This window comes from Sceloporus occidentalis, unplaced genomic scaffold, assembly GCF_023333645.1.
Source record: "Sceloporus occidentalis isolate IW3139 unplaced genomic scaffold, rSceOcc1.0.p SCAF_7, whole genome shotgun sequence".
NCBI classification, from domain to species: Eukaryota; Metazoa; Chordata; class Lepidosauria; order Squamata; family Phrynosomatidae; genus Sceloporus; species Sceloporus occidentalis.
In genome coordinates this window covers 6,801,303-6,819,300 of record NW_028316987.1, presented here as the reverse complement: position 1 = coordinate 6,819,300, position 17,998 = coordinate 6,801,303, and the positions used below count along the sequence as shown (strand labels likewise).

Genomic DNA, 17,998 nt, shown 5'->3' with positions numbered 1-17,998 from the left:
TGCTACAATGTCTATTCATGAAAGGACTTTCTAAATCAACAAATTGTTGGTGATATAATGCTGCTAATGCTTTCTTAACACATGTTCTAGAGTTGTCTCACAGAAGCTACATTTTGGGAGGAAGAAACCACACAAGTAAATTTGGTTTTGGAAAGTTCCTTGATATTCAGGGATGTGCGTGTTCTTTTATTCGCTTGTTTCTTGGAAATTAACAAATGGCCAATGGACATGGATTTTTGCAGTCTTTTGACTGCTAAAAGATTGATACTTTGTTCCTTGAAAGATCATTTTTCTCCACCTGTGATCCAATAGATAGATGCTCTATCAGTGCTTGCAAAACTTGGAAGAATGATGTATAGACAAAATTTACCAATGGACTTATATTTGGACATTTGGTCAGCTTTTATAGCAACTTGCAACTAACGTAGTTATTCCCCCCACTTTGTATTTTTATTTTTCTGCTTTGTTATACTGGAACATTGTTGTATGTAACTGAGATCCGTTTTGAATATAAATTGAAAAATTAAGTTGATTTTTTTAAAGATGCACACAAACACACAGAGACCTGTATCCTGAAGTAACAGAACGGAAACATGGCTACATACCTGTTCTGTTTCCATTTTCTTCCTCCTGTAAAAGAAAGAGAAAAAGATAATATATAATTTTGAACAAGACATGATGTTTATGCCCAGCTCAAAGGGAAAGGATAGGCTGTTCAAAACTTTTGCCACTCATTTGTTTCTCTCCTTATACCTGCCCTACCAAGCTGCATTTTTTCCTATAGAGAAATGACATGGGGATTCATATTTTTTTACCCTGCATGTGGTAGTGGGTGGGTGGAGATTAGCAATATTTATAATTTTTTGTTTCTGGGTTGAAAAATGGATTTCCTGACACTTGGGAAGAATAATAGACCAGCAAGATATTCTGTAAAATTTTCTCCTGATATTCAACATCCCAAAAAGTTACATAGGAATTATTCTGCGAGGGGAAGGACATATTTTTGTACCCCCACCAAAAAAAATCTGTACAGAAAATGGGTTCAATGATTCTAATGATTTTTTAACTAATCTTAGGGTTTTCATTGTGCCAGATTGAATGCATCAATATTTTTTTCCAATCATTAAATGGCATTTCAAGTATTGCAGCACATAAATTCTAGAATAAAAATATTGTAGGAGAATTTTCCTTGTACCACAGAACATAGAGAACAGATGTATACAAACTGGTGCAAACAATTATAGCTTCCCGTAAATATAGAAAGGTTGCTTTAAAAACAACTCATCATCATTAAGAATGCAACTAATTTTTAGGGATATAATCACTTTGTCTATTTCAGTACATCTTGTTTCCAATTATACATTTGTTTCATCCCATCTCTGGAGCAGCTTACCTTTTTTACATAAATTCTGTACAAAAATTAATATTTTTAATACACATTTATCTGAATATGAATATTTTTCTGTGCAATTTTGTTTACTATATTTAAATTTTTCAAGCAATTTCCTGTAATATAATAGATATTTATACACTATTTTCACTTATACATTTTGTGTGCAATTTTCCTCTAGAGGAATGTACAGACAGGCCGAAAGGTCAGTGTTCCCCCCAGCCTGCCATCGTCCTGTTCAGGTAATGTAAGCCAACAGCCCTGGGCTGGAATCGGTCACTCTGGACACAATCCATTGGTTCTGGACCAACCCCAGCCCAAAAGACCATTGCCCCAGCCTTTTAAAACCAGCTATTTATCTCTGTTCTTTACTTACAGCCAGATATTTAAATGGGCATGGAAACCATTTTTGAAAGCTTAAATTTACTAGTACACCTGTTGGGCCCTTCCTGCACTTGTACTATCCAAATGGATTTAACTAGTGATGGCGGCATCAGTATAATTTTATACAACTATAATAATAATTAATAACTAGGTATAACAAGGCCCTGTCAACAGCCTATGCTCCTTCTTCCTATCTTATTGCTTTATTGTGTGCATTTAGGGAATATTTGATTTAGTTTAAAAATCCTCAAGATTATCATGTCTAGATATTGCCATCTGAAAATACCTGTGCAAAATTTAACAACTTCATCTACAATTTCTTATACTTTACTGCTGAACTGTTAATGTTCTCTTTTTAACTGAAGATTGCAGGTTGTTAGCCAACAAAATTATCTACACTCTCCACCATCAAAATATTATTTAGCATATAACACATTTTTTCTGCCCTTTAAATGTGTCCAACAGCATCAATTTATTTTCCTCTTTTGTACATGTTACACTATGGCTGCAAACTGATTCCTTTGATGTTGGCTTTTGCTTTTGGCTTTTCTATCACCCTTGCACCTTTTCCTTCATTCTTCTTTTTTGTTTGTTTTGGAGAAAAACTGCAGTGCCTGATTTCCCATTTACATTTCAGAAATCTTCCTCTAAAGAAAAGCCTGTGACAGTCACACAAAAAGTTACCGTTTGCCATTACTTAGTGTGGCACTGGAAATATAACTAATCACATCGCTCTTTTGCACTGCTTTTCTATTGCTTTCTGTTACATTTTTGAAAGAGAAAAACCTAAACCTTAATAACAGAATGACATAAAACTTGGAAAGTCCTATAAAATTGCCGCAAAACAGCCTTTAAAATAAACCTTTGAAAATAAGAAGAAACTGTTACACTACCAGGGTAAATGTTTTCAACCTCACTGAGTTAGTATTCAAAGGCAGAATTGCTACACCCTCATTAATACCAGTGGTGTCATTAGGACTGGTGTCACCTCAGTGTAGTAACTCATGCTGTCACCGCCAGGCTGCCTGGCACATGCACACATAGCTAGGCCAATGGACCCCCAGGAATAGATGTGCAAGAGAAAGGCCAGATAGTGTCCATGTCCCAGGCTGTTCTGGTCTACCTGACATATGTGCAAGTCCCAAAGAAGGTCAAAGCACCATTGGGGGGGGGAGGCCTCCAGGAGTTTGCATGCTTAGGAAGACCACCAGGAGTTTGCACACCCTGGAGATGAGGCTGCCTGGTACTGATCCCATGTGATACACATAGGAATGTTTATTCTCTTGGTTTCCACACCGGGGTCTGAAATGCTGGTAGATAACTGGATAGTGGGGGGCAGAAGTTCTGGTTGTGCAGCTGCAGGGAGGCAGTATGGATTTCTTGGGTGATCTGGAACCCTCGCTGGAGAAAGCTTGAAAGCTTAGGCTCTTCTGCAGCCCAGAGCCACCAAGCCAATAGTCCATCATGCATAGTTGACCGGGCTGCTGAGAAAGAGAGGCTGGCCTCCTTGCTGTCAATGGAAAGGTGGACCAAGAACAGTCCCTGTTCAGGTCTACCCACCTTGCATGCAACTCCTGAAGAGGTCCAGGTGCCATTGAGCAATGGGAGAGACCTCCAGGAGTTCACCGTGGTATACCAACAGTGTCCTGGCCAGCCTCCTTGCCACCTCTGGAAAGTTAGAACAGGTCCTTCTCAGGATCTTCAGTCTCCATACCAGAAGGAAGCCCCTTCCCATCAGCACACCTGGTGCCCTCCCTGAGGTGTCCACTCCACACTCCCCCATAAATCCCTAATGATGCCCCTAATTAATACCATTACCTTTCTAACTAGTTACGGGTAGTTGTCTTATTCATTACAGATTACCTCTAACCTGTATCTGTTCACTTCTAATTCTTTCATCACTACTGACCAGAAAAGGTCATTTTTAATTTTTCAAATACCAGAACACTTCTGTTAGTAGGTAGTGACAACCTACCCCATCCTTCCTCCAATATAGCAAATCAGCAAATTTTGATTTGATTCCAGAAACATGAATTCACTAGGAATACTTGCCAAGAAAACCCCATGATAATATCACCTTAGGGTCACCATAAGTCGGAAATGACTGAATGGCACACAACAATAAACAACAAATACTATATACTAAACTATGACCAGCAGCTATAGCTAACAGCTCATTTCTAAACCACTATACAGTGTCTTAACATGTAAGTTATAGGAACCTAAATGAACATATTTTATTTATTCATTATTTGCATTATATCCAAGCCTTCCTCCAGTAAGCTCACAGCTGTATAAAAGTAGGGACTGGAATTTGGATCTCCCAATCCCCAGTCCAATATTTTAATCACTACACCACCTTACAATTACACTTGTTGTTGTTACTGTGTCCCTTCAAATTGTTCCCAACTTATGGCAAACCTAAGGTGAACCTAACATGGTGCTTTCTTGACAAATTTCTTCAGAGGGGTAGTTGCTACTGCCAACCTCTGGGGCTGAGCGAGTGTGAGTTGCCTAGTGTCATCCAGTGGGTTTCAATTACACTACACAGTAATAAATAGTTGGCATGTGCTGAGACAGGTTGTTGAATCCATTTTGGTCCCACTGTTATCTGTTCTTGACTGACAACAGCTCTCTCAGCTCTCAGCCACATGTCTTTCCAGTTCTGCTACCTAAGATTCTTCAGAAGGAGAAAATATTATTGAAACAGCTAATGCATCAGAGTTATTGGGGATGTGTTTGTTTTGTTTGATCATTTGTTCTTGTTGTGTGCCTTCAAGTCATTTCCAACTTATGTTGACCCTAAGGCAAAACTAGCACAGGTTTTTCCTGGCAAGATTTGTTCAGAGGGGTTTTGCTGAAGTGAAGAGAATGTGACTTGCCCAAAGTCACCCAGTAGGTTGCCATAGCTTAGCAGGGATTCGAACCCTGGTCTCCAGAGTCGCAGTCCAGTGCTCAAACCACTACTCCATGCTGGCTCTCATTACTTGGTGGCAAAAAAAATACTACTTCATATTACTTGTTAGTAACTTGTTACTAATATCTTATTTTTAAAATAGCTTTTTAAACAGTTTAAATGTACAAAAGGTATTCTGAAATGACTTCTCAAAGTTATTTGAAAGTGATGTTTTTATCTGTCTCTGCATATGGCACGGGGAATACAGTGCATGTAGTGGTTTGAGAGTTGGACTACAACTCTGGTAACCAGGTTAGATTCCCAGTTCACCCATAAAACCCACTGGGTGACCTTGGGCAAGTCACACACTCTCAGCCTCAGGGGAAGGCAATGTCAAACCCCCTCTAAATAAATCTTGCCAAGTCACCATAAGTCAGAAATGATTTGAAGGCACACAACACACACAAACATATAAAACTAGTTAAAAGAACTTATAAAACCAATACATATTAAAATCAATCAATACTTTAAAATTCAAAATTTAGAAAATCTCAAAAAGGATAAATGACATTAATCATGCATCACATTTAAGGCATACATTTTATTCATTATGCATCAGATATAACATGAACATCACTGTCATTTATAAAGCTTAAAGGTAATGTCACCCTTCATCAAATGGATGAAAGAAGTAACAATGCTACAGTTGATGTTACTTACAAACTGTTTTTAACTGGATTCTTTTAACTGAAGCTTCAAGGGGCTAAACCTTAGATCTCTTGCATATAATGCCTGTTTTCTACCTGCCTCTGGTCAATACTGATTGCACATGATGATTGCATGTTTTGAAAACACCAAGTTAGGGAAGGCTGGTTTAAACTATGTCCCCTTTGCTTTCGTATCTCCTTTTTTATCACCAGATGTATACATTAAGCAGCACAAAACAATAATAAAGCTTCTAGTCATATTGGTTAGGCAACCTTGTCTGATTTAAAATGAGCAGTTAGGGCCGGATTTCACCTTAAATTTAGCACCTTTCTCCCACAATTCTGAACCACAACTAATTTAACACGATTCTTATATCAATAAGCTTTTGTCCCATTACTTTGTTCCATCCCATACATGCCTCATATCCAAATATTTCCTGAAATCATCTATACCACAAGCAAACATTGGGCAACTTTGCTTTTAAGATAATATCAGTAAAGCTAAGCACAAAATTACATATAATTCAAAGCAGCCCTAAAATATTATAGCTAAAGAATGTAAAAATGCCATGACCTGAAAACTCAGCCACTGTCACAATCAGAAAAGAAATCTGCCTTCCCCTCCACAATTCTCATGACCTCTACTCCTCACCAAGGAACACTGCTGTGAACACAATTTGCTAATTTATGCTAATTTTCAGCTAACAGCTGTGAATAATCTATCAAATGGCTTAGTGTAACTTTTAGAGCATTACTGGTCATTTCTTGGCATAGGGACCTAACTATTGTGATCATGCACAGCGCTGGATAAGAAATGAATTTTCAAGAAAGCAAATTTCCATTCTGCACTGCAAAATTCCTCCACAAGTGAGTGCAAGGTAGCTTTGAAAACTCTCCCCACTCCAACTGTCCCATAAATACACCTCTGTGAAGAGGGAATGGGAACAAAGCAGGCCTCCACAATCTGATGATATGTTATAGCTGTTATTAGAAGAAACAGTGATACATCTCTCATTTGGTACATTTCCCTTTTAGGTGAGGTATCAATCTTCACATTACCCCTTCTGTGTTTTGCCACTCAATATGCTGTTCTTTGGGATAGAAGAGGCTTCCTGTCAATCTCAAACCATGGAAATCTAAGGGCCCGAACAGACAGGCCAAAATAAAGCTGCTTCAGGTCACTTTGGAGGTATGCTATTCAAATGCTGCATGTCCTAAAGACTGGAGTGCAGCTTTGGCGCAGCTTCTGGCCTCTTAGGACTCATGCAGCATTTGAATAGCATACCTCCAAAATGACCCGAAGCCGTTTAATTTTGGCCTGTCTGTTCGGGCCCCAAAGATAAAAAATGGAAATGTGCTGGTACTAACATGGGATCCTATTTATGTGTTTATAGACTATGTACCCCAATGTTCCTGCAGTCAAAGTGTACCAGAAAAGTCAATTCCCTAAACCAGTTCAATTATGAAAGGTCATAATGAAAAATTGTTGTGTAAGTAGCTACACTTTCTCAGAGGTGGCATAATTGCAGACCCAAATGTAGACAGTTCTTCAATAAGTACACACACACACCCTCTCTCACTTCTGAGCTCTGTGTGTACTTATTGAAGAACTGGCCACACAACAATTTTCACTAGTGTAGTGCTGCAAGAGGATTTTGGCCACAATTTCTTTGAAAGAAGGGAAAAAATAAAATATATAGGAAGCAAAAACAGGAACAGTTTAGCCCTCAATGATCAACAAGTAAACAGTCTATCTAATTAAGGAAGAGTATCGTTCTGGAAGACCTTTTTTACAAGGGTTTATCACAACTGCATAAATTACAGTGCATTCCCTTCTGCATGTTCATTCAAGTCCCATGAGCTTCAATGAGGATTACTCATATGAATGTGTACAAGGATCACAACCTTGCTTTCCTACTACAATCATAGTAAGGATGAATAGAAAAAGCCCCTTCCAAATGTTTACTTTAAGTGGGACCATATGTAACATTTAGCTTAACTGTCAACGCTGGGTGGGGGATCCAATTTTTTCAAGCTTATTTTTTTCAAGATGAGTATCTATCATTAGTCTACTACCTTAGGTGGGCCAAAGCTTACTGTCAGCTCTTTGCTCAGAGTCAGCTCCAGATTTGAGTGAGATTGTGGCCCTCCTCTGAGAAAAGGCTGACTTCCATACGGTGTGGCAAATCCCCTCCCCAGGGGCGGGGGTGGGGGGGGAAAAGAGAATTCTGCCTCAGACAGCAAGTTTTGGCTGGCATCTGGCATGCTGATTCCTCATCAGTCTTCCTGGGAGATGATGCACTGAGATGTCAAGGTGTTGTGAGTGAATTAAAAGGATGTGTTGGGCCAAGGAGAGATGGCAGCCACCTAGCACTGAGTTAGTTGTGCCCTGGTTTCAGGCAGCTGTAGCAATTGTTATAAGTCAGTCGGGGGGGGGGGGGGTGCTCGATGCTTACACCAGGTCTAAAAACCAAAATATTTCATATCACTTTTGGGGATGAGGGCAGTTATTGTTGCTCCAGAAACTAAGGATGGGTGTCAATAGTGAATACTAGTCTTACACAAAAGGCCAGCCATGTTTAACCGCTAAAAATGACACCTCCACAACATCTGTCTATATGTACTTTCAAGTTGCCTGAATCCCATGAATTTCATATGGCTTTCCAAGGCAAGGAATACTCGAAGGTGGTTTGCCATTGCCTTTCTCTGAAATATAGCCTACAGCACCTGGTTGTCATTGGTGGTCCCCCATCCGCATACTAGCCAGGCCTGACTGTGCTTAGGTTTTAAAATCAGATGCAATCTAGTGTCTTCTGAGTATTTGGGCTTAATGACCACTTCCCAGATGGACATGGACACATGGATATTTTGTAGAGGGTTATATGAAACAGTAGCAGCAATTAAGCTGAACACTATAATGCATTTGGACACACACACAATCTTCTCACTTCAGAGAAAGCAAAGGCTCCACACTTCTGTGTTCCTAAGCAGGATCAAACTCATCGTTTTTAGTGGGTTTTTCGGGATATGTGGCTATGTTCTAGAAGAGTTTATTCCTGACATTTTACCAGCATCTGTAGCTGGCATCTTCAGAGAGTATCTACTCCTTATCTAGAGTAACAAACTCAGTTTCCTTCTCACTGTCTCAGGAAGAATCTGATCAGGCAGGTATCCTCAAGTTCAGCTCTGCACCAAAGCCCAAGGGAAAAGGGCAGTGCCTGCAAAGATACAAACTCAATCCCTTTGCTAATCTTGACCTGTTCTTAGAGGGCAAGACTGAAAATGATGAAGGAAAAAAGCGAAGTAAATAAATTTGCTAGCAGGATTGCTTCTCGTTTCCTATTCCATTCCTTGGTCAATTTGTTTAACCTTCATACTACAGAGATTTCTATAGCATCCCAGTCTGAATTATATATTGCTTTCTTGTACCTGGATATGAATCTCCCAGCACTAGTGCCGCAGCACGAGAAGAACCAACTCAAAAAGACCCTCTCCTCAATCCCCATGTCACTATATCTCCTTGCCTGTCACACAGGATTGGAGTAAAAGCATCCTCCTCCATTTTCTGCTCACTGCTCTCCTCCTCTGAGCATTAGATCTTGTCAACTCACATCACGCCATAGTGAAGGCGAAATCTCAAGGACAGTTCCTCCAGCCAAAATGCACTCACACACAAACCCCCATGCACGTGCAGGCAGCATTTGCCCTGGATAATAATTAAGGTGCTAAATATAGCCATGTTTGGGGTTTCTGAATGTTTCCAGGGAGACAGGGGGATGAAGAGTGAACAGAGGCATGTCTTCTAGGCTTTTTGCAGGAATGTATAGAGAACCACTTGCATCTCCTCTGATGGATGCACCCATTTGCCAACAGACTCTGCATTAGGTAGGGAAGGAATAGGCAAAGCAGGGCCCATATGCAGCCCCCAGCGCCATTTTATTACCCCCCCCAAATAAAAAATGCCCTCTAGGGTGTGGTGGGGGCATTTTTACCACATTTTAGGCCCTTCTAGGCCTGGAGGGGGGCTTTTCAGAACACCAAGTAATTCAGAAGTGAACTGCAATCAGTTCTCATTTTTAAAAAAAGTTTCTCCTTGGCCTAAAATGTCCCAGGGGTAAATACTTTGCAAAATGCATTACACTTACACCTTTAAGAGGGTATTTGGGGACCCTCAAATAATATTTACTTATTTGCAACAGGGGTGTGGCTCTCTAAACTTTACTAGGGAGTAATGTGGCTCGACATCCCTCTTAGTTCCTCAACCTTGAAGTAGTGGGTTTTCTGCAGGAGAGTGTTCCAGCTCACTTACTTGAGCAGTCTCTTTAGTATACAAATCCTCCTTTCAACAGTGTACTGCTTGGGGTACCTATGGATGTGACTGGCATGGAATGACTGACATACATCTATCAATTGGGATAGATACAGTATGGGTGATATTATGAATATCTACATTGCACTACCATTACTGGTGAGTTCTTATTCTCTGGCTCTTCTTCTATTTAGCCTGTTTTCTCAACTTGTCTCAAGAAATATTTTGATGTGTTTTTCCCATTCCTGAGACTCAGTGCATAATGTTGGTGTACCTGTGAGATTTTCAAGGTTTACCCATGTGAAGAGAAGGTACAGGCAAGGAGACATAGTAGAGATGGCAATGGCCTTCTGTGCAAGACATGGACCTCCTGCACAGTTCTCTATGTCAATGAAGAACTTGGCAAGTAAGACTCTCAATGTCTTCTAGAGTTTAAGGATTGTATCGGAACAAATTGAAAATATTCCATTCCTCAAGACTCTTCAGCATTAAGGATTGTTCTGTCCAAGCCTCCACCATTGTCAAAACCCCTCCCTGTGACCATCCCCACCTCACTTCAGCAAAGTATATTTTGGGAAAAGACAGGTTGGTGAGCTCTAAGATACATCCTGTCTGGTGTTTAATTCATAATGACAAACTACTGACAAATTCTTGTACAGTGTATTCCGATCCATTTACAGAATTCCACTTTGTCAGGGATTCTGGCACTATCTCTCATTCCTGGATTAGACTGGAGATCCCTCTAATCCAGAATTCTGTCTCCCATACCAGGAAGAAACAGCCCATGTACTCATGAACAGGCAGGTTAAAGAAAATACTTTTATGTGATTTGTCCCTAGTCAGGCCTAACAACATGATACAAATTTAATTTTAATCTATCCTAATGTTTTTCCTTTTATTCAAGTTAACAGACAGTCCATTAAGCATGGCTCTAAAATGGCTGGTGGGGATAGTTGCATGTCAGTTACATCCTGGACAAAGAGTTGGCACACATACATCTCAGAGCAAAAGACTTCCATCTTTCAACCTTCAACCCAAAGGGTGTGAATGGCGGATGTTTGGAACTCAGCTCTCCATGAGATTCCCAAACTACTAGGGAATTGCAGGCTTTTGCCAGCAGAGGGTGTGTTCTCCCTTATCATACTGACCTCTCCCAAAACTAGGAATTTTCCTGAGGACAAAAGCTTCCAGGGCAGGCCTTGGATGTGACCTTCCCATATTGCCCTTCCTCCCACCTTGCTCCTAGCCTTTGTCCAGGATCCTCAGTTCCTGTTCCCGGATCCCCTGGAGTAGATATGCAGCACAGCTGTCCCTTCGTCTCCACCCAACCCTGGCTCTGATTCACTGTTGTGCTGGTTCCTGTGACTGGACTGTCTTCCTAGTCCTTGACCCTGGCTCTCATCTGTTTCCTGTTTGCCCTCCTTCTTGGTCTCTCTGAAACTGTATAGGCTGCAGCTTTGCAATAAATCCATGATTCTCTTGAAGGCTCACAGAGGGGCCTACATTGCCATATGCCAGATCTCTGAATCTGGATAGTCTAATTTGCACACTAACATTGGTGGGTGTACATAGTTATATGGGGGGGGGGGATCCCTCACACCCCACACTGCAGGACGTTACTAGTCTGCTACACAGATAAGTCATACAAAGAACATAAATGGGCTTTCATGTCCTCTGGGTATTAAGATAAGAACTTTGCCTTCTTTAAAATGACAGCAAACAAAACCTCCATAACTACCAATGTTTTTTGAAGTTCCAAAGCAAGGTACAGACTCAGGATCTATTAACATGTTATGGTTAAACATAATTAATCCATATTAATTAGGAAGTGAGTTATGCCTTTTTTTTATTAAGCACAACTATTCTACATTAATGATTCTCTGCAAGAATCCCAGTAACCAGTAGAAAGTTGGTGAACTCCAAGAAAATACACCAATAGACTGGGTTGTTTTACTCACCCCCTCCCAATTTAAGAAAATAGCCTGGGGAAAGGACATACAACAATGATAGCATTGAGAATACATACATTCATGGAAGATAGAACTATCAGTGGCTACTATTCAGAATGGGTATAGTTTCAGTATATGGAGCAGAACAAGGAACAGGGCCTTTACTGCATTAGCACCTTCTCTATGGCACTCCTTCCCTAAATTAATCCATATGGTCAGTTCACAGAGTATGTTTAGGAAGAAATGAACATTTCCATTTTGGAAGGCATTTGGATCCCTAATGTTTCCATTTTATTGTTACTGTTGCTGCTACTATATGTTCTTTATTTCACTGAGATAGAGAGTAGAGAGGAAGAAAGGCAGGGGTAGAGATAGAGGGTGGGTGGTAGAGACAGAGTATATAGAATAGAGACAGAGATGGGGTAGAGTGTAGAGATGAAGACAAGGGTAGAAGAAGGGATAGAGACAGCTAAAGGGAAAGAGATTCCACCTAAATGTTACGAAGAACTTTCAGATGGTAAAAGCTGTGGAACATGCTGCCTCTGAGAGTGGTGGCATCTCCTTCTTTTGAGGTTTTTAAACAGAGGCTGGAAAGCCATCTGTCAGGAATGCTTTGACTGTGTCTTCTTGCATGGCAGGGATTTGGTCTGGGTGGCCCTTGTGGTCTCTTCTAAATTTATGATCCTATGATTCGAGAGAGACAGAGTTAGATAACTTAAGAATCTTTCAGATTGATTAGGATACTTTTCATTAAAAAAAATAGATGATAAAATCAAACCTGTAAATGGAAAGGGTGGAGGCATACAGGACTTGCAGAACATTCCCTTGAGTCAACATTTTTTCCCCACCCACTTATTCCCTTAGTGGGTTGTCTCTCCTCACCTTTGGCAGTACTTCTTCCTTTCTGCATTCTTCCTCCACACATATATGAAGTAACCTGCAGTGCCTGCCTGCCCAAGGTGCACAAGGAGACAATCAAGTCATCAGCTGACAGTTGCCAAGGAATGCTTGGCACCAAATGTGTGGTTCCCTCCTTTGCCCTAGTGAATCATCGAAACCCAGCCCCCGGATCAGGAGCCTCACCCTGCCAAAGCTTCTTTCTCTTTGCCTGGAGATGGGGATGTCCTAATTAGACTACTCAAATTCCACAAGTGGATTCCAAGTTCCTTTGCTTTACTTTCGCGCCATCTGGGCTACTAAGCTTATATTGTAAGAAACAAATAGTGGTGCTAAATGTGCATTCTCGCATGGGAACTGGATTTGCTTATATTCTTCCAAGCGCTTGGAAAAGTTACATTTTTAAACTGTAATTCCCAGAATCTCAGCATGGAATTCCAGCCCCCCCCCCCCCCCAAAAAAAAAAATCTTCAAGCTCTTTGTCTTTTATATTATCTTGAGCTTTCTTTTCCTTCCTCTATAGATTTCTTTTGGGTCTAGATTTATATTATGATCTTCAAATGGCAAGGAATTGTCATGTTCTTGTTGTTGCTCTGCTAAGTGAAATGAACATTGATGGCACTAATATAAGAACAAAATGATTAGAAGGATTAAAATTGTGGAGAAGAAAAATCAATGCTGAGATGAAAAATGACTCTTTTTTCACAAATATTTTAGTGTTTAAAATTAATCTCTCTCTCCCTTTCTTAACCATTTCTGTATGTGATGCAAGGGGTCTTCTTTTTTAATAACAAAATTCATGCACCTTTCCACGCTTCCTTTCAAATCTCGGTTAACGTCAGTTGTCCTCAGCGACAGAATTATGTGGTCATATGTGACTAGCAATGTAATATTGGGATGCAGGATCCTCTTTGCTTATGTGATGACTCCAGAAGGGAAAAATAAAGCAAAGAGGGAAATCTGCCAGAATGATATCATTCTGTAACATCAAAGACACATGTTGTTGTTGTTTAAAAAGAAGAGATAAATATAATGATTTAAGCATTGGGTTATGACTCTGGAGGCCAGGGTTCAGATCCCTATTCAGCGACAGAATCCCACTGGAGTGTGCATGTCACACACTCTCAGCCTCAGAGGAAGTTAAAGGTAAACCCTCTCTGAACAAATCTTGCCAAGAAACCCCCAATGATAGGTTCACCTTAAGGTCACCATAAGTCAGAAATGACTTGAAGGCACACAACAACAACAGTCTGTCTTGCTGGACTATTTTTAACCTGAAAACAAACACTTGAAAATATTTATTTTTCTTTAACAGATTTATATCCTGCCTCTCAACAGAATGGTCCACAATATATTGTATGTCTACAAAATCCCCCCAAACCACAATGCCAGCCACATTTTATCCTAGCAGAGCTAAAGGACAGCCAAATGCTGTGATCTCAATTTTTGCATATTCTCTATGGCCTCAGTCATCTGCAGTCCACAGACCAAGGACCAAAAGTAAACACACTTTCTGCAGAGCTTGGAAAAGTTCCTTTTTAAAAAGACTACAGCTATCAAAGTTGGCCATGCTTCTGAGTGATTTTAGGAAACAATCTTTAAACTCTGGGAGATATTTACAGTATTTCTTCTGGTGATTCTACCAGCCTTATTCCAGGTGGAAAATGTTGCTACAGCTCAATAGAAGAGCATATGCTTTACATGAAAATGTGTTGTTCTACCCCTTGCAACTCCAGGTACAGCTGGTAATGCCGCCTTTCTAAAATCTCAGGTTGCTGTTGCTACAGATAATACCTAGTCAAGTAAGCCAATAGTCTGATTCAGTACAAAGCAGTTCCCTATATGCCTATGCTCAGCTATCCCACACTGCTTTACTTCATGGCCCTCCGCTGCTGACCCTCACTTGCCCTCTTGCCTGGAGAGAAGCAATAGCTCAGGCTTCTTCAGTATTTTTGTTGTTGTTGTTGTTCTTTCCTGTGGCTGTGCTGCTCTATCCTACAGGACACTCTGCTTAGTATGGCCAGTACCTATAGGGAGAATGGTATGTGCAAATCCACTTCATGCCTGTGCATGCCTTTTTGTTGTTGTTTTTCATCATTGTGGAGATTGGTATTTTTTTTCCACCTTCCACAACGACCAAAGTTCCCCAGAATTCATGTTTTTGCTGCAACTGCTTTCACAAATAGCCATCCCATGACCTGTGTGAAGCATGTGGAATCAGAGAAGCATCTCACTATGTCCATGTAGCCAGATGCAGAATGTTTACATCACCTGCTGAGACCTCTGAAAGACCTTGGCAGGTCTCAACAGAAGATACCATCGTTCTGCTTCTAGCTATGAGGCTTCTCTGATTTCCTCCCACCACCATTCCTCTACCATTAATGGAGTGGGCTATTCAGGGGGTTATCACAGCAAAACTGAAATCTGGGGGTGTTGAGCAGGGAGCCATAGCCTGTGGAGCTCTTACTGTACAGTAGTCAATGTAAGATTGTGGTCAATTTCTCTTTCACCCCAGACCATCACAAACATATACCCTTGGAACTATTTATTTTGGGGGAGGGGGCTCTGATTATACTTACTGTCATATAGTTGTGACCAAGACCCTGCCCCAACACCACAATAAAACCATTTATTAACCATTTGAGAGTTTCAGAATTCTTTTCGCAGCATAGAACATGGGGAAAAAATCTAGTTGTGAGATAAAGAGAGGAACTAGCAGTGAAGGACTGAGTCTTAGAGCCAACTTTTTGATAGCTCCAGCTAAAATGGGGATGAAATGGAAAGAGGAGGGAGAGAGGGAGCAAGACAGCCTTTTGTCCAAACCATGAAACATAACAGTCATCCTTTTGTAGAGATGAAGCTGACGCTGCAGAAAAAGGACAGAGAGGGAAGTAGTATAATACATATCCCACAATCCCATCTCTTCTCCTCCCAGCCCTCCAATGCCTTTGAACCTATCTGGCAAAAGATCCACTTTTCCTTTCTGAAATGACAAAAGGGGAGGGGGGAAGTGGGGGGGGATGAGGTCTCTGTCTGTGAAGGCCGGAAAGCTGGCTTGCTCTCTCGCAGAGACAGCACTTCCATGCCAGACATTTCATCTGAATGGAATGGGACATCAGCAAATACCTCCCAGGAATTTGGAACTATGTTCCGGGTATGAGGTAAATCTATGGAGGGAGAGGGGTGGGGATGGGAGCAGGGGCCTGAGATCCAAAACTGGAAGCTGTTCTGAAGCTTCCTTGGTACTTTAAAGTAGGGACAGGAATGTGTGACCCTCCAGATGTTGTTGGACTATGGCTCACATCATTCCACATTAGCAGCTATGCTAGCTAGGGATACAGTTGCCAAGTGAAAAATAGGAAAGGGTTCCTGTAACTTTAATCGTTGTGCAGGAGAGAGAATTTGAGCAAGTGGACCTGCTGTGACAACCAACAGCTGCTGCTGAAATTCCCTCTTCTACCAACTATTAAAGGTACATGGGCACTGTCCATTGTTTTCATCTGACAACACAGCTAGGGAAGCTGGATGTTGTAGTCCAACATCATCAAAAGCAAGAGTGGGAATCATAGCCTTTCAGATGTTGAACGCCAACTCCCAGCATGCCTAATATCAGGTTTGCTGGCCAGAGAGGCTGAGGGTTGCACTCTGACAACATCTGGATAACAACATATGGAGGGCCACACTATTTCCAGCCCTCATCCAGAGGGCCACATTCCCCTTGACTTAGAAGATTGTCTAAAGGGGACTTTGACTTTCCAGAGGCCAGAAAGTGCAGAGGGGCAATGTGTGGATATTTCTGCACTAGTGGGCTTTTTGAGGACGGCTTAACAGCTCTAACCAACAGCAGAGCCTAGGAATGTTGTTTTTCTGTACTACAATTTCCAAAATTCACAGACCAGTATAAGCAATGGCTATGCTTGATAACAATCCTAAGAGCTGTAGTCCAAAAAAGTAATTTTCTCAAGTTTCTACCAATTGTGAGTGATTCATTTTACATCCTAGGTATAGATATCTACAGCTATACTGTAGGACCTTCAGGCCTTTACAAACAGTTATTAAAACTAGTTGCATATTTTTGTCAATCTAAGCTCTGATGACTGACAGATTCTTAACGGAGACTTGGAGAGGGAAGTAGAATCCAGCTGAACTCACTAGCCTGCTGCAGATGTCTTTCTGCCTATCAGGTCGGACGTTATTATTGTTGTTGTTGTGTGCCTCCAAGTCACTTTTTGACTTATTGTGGCCATCAGGGGAACCTACCATAAGATTTTTTTGGTAAGTTTCTTCAGAGGGAGTTTGCCATTACCATCCTCTGAGGTTGAGAAAGTGTGACTTGCCCAAGATCACTTAGTGGAGTTTTGATTCTTGAATGAGAATTTGAACTCTGTTCTCCAGAGCCACAATCCAACATGCAATGTTTTGTTCTTTGTTTTTAGTCATGTTTGCTCTCTGCCCCACACAAATCTGCTAAATTCTTTGATATGTACCTTGTGCTACTGGTGGCAAATTTCACAAGTTTGCTACAAACTTCCCAGAGCAAATCCAGCTACCAAAGAATTTAACAGCTTTTTGAAATTTAGGACCTGCCAGTCTCTAGAGAATCTCCTCCTGCCTTCTTTTTCAGAAGACAATGTTTACTGGTTAGTGTGCTTCTCTCCAAAACTATCCCGGTTATATCTAATCTGTTGGTGGTGGTCCCTTAAAAGAATCTGAGCTGCAATAACTGAAGATTGTTTCCATTGCCTCCAATGTAACGATCCATCTTTTCTCAAATGTAGAAGTTGTTTCCACTAGGCTTGGAGGCCTGTAGCATATGGTCTATGCTGCATCACTGCATCTAATACAACAAAGGTCCAAGGCATACTGCAGAAATAATCCAGTTTGAGACCACTTTAACTGCCCTGGCTCAATAGTAGAGAATACTGGGAACTGTAGTTTTGTAAGACATTTAGCCTTCTCTGTCAAAGAGCTCTGGTACCACAATAAACTACAATTCCCAGGATTCTCTAGCACTGAGCCAGGGCAGTTAATGCAGTTTTAAACTGGATGATTTCTGCAATGTTTTGGACCACAGTCTCCTGAAATGGGAATTTTGGTTCAAGTTCATCTCTGCCTAAAATTGTCCTGGACTGATTCTAGTTCAGGCTTTTAAAGGGTAGAAATTGGATTAGTGCAAAGAAAACAGTTCATTTACCCTTTCTCATGATTTATTTTATTTTATTTTATTTCAAGGATTTCTATCCCACTTTTCTCCCACAACAGGATTTTGGTCCAAGTGTTGATAAAAACCATTGTCTCACAAGACATATCATGGGAGAAGGAAACTGAGAGAGAACAATTTTTTAGAGAAGAAGGGTCTTCTTGGATGCATCAAGCAACAAGTTGTCCACACACAAAGACTACAGCCTAACTTTGAACTTTACAGGAGTAGCATGGATTGGTGTTGTGCACCTTCAAGTCATTTCT

At 40.8% G+C, this 17,998-nt stretch overlaps 1 protein-coding gene across 3 annotated transcripts in view; it reads right to left on the bottom strand.

The window, feature by feature from the left end:
- The window catches only part of ARHGAP23 (Rho GTPase activating protein 23), a 228,789-nt gene that overhangs the window by 81,514 nt on the left and 129,277 nt on the right, over positions 1 to 17,998 (bottom strand). For all 3 annotated transcript variants that reach the window (XM_089531789.1, XM_089531787.1, XM_089531788.1), the window contains exon 3: positions 606 to 630. In XM_089531789.1, coding sequence (XP_089387915.1) covers positions 606 to 630 — 25 coding nt within the window. The remainder of the gene's footprint in view (positions 1 to 605; positions 631 to 17,998) is intronic.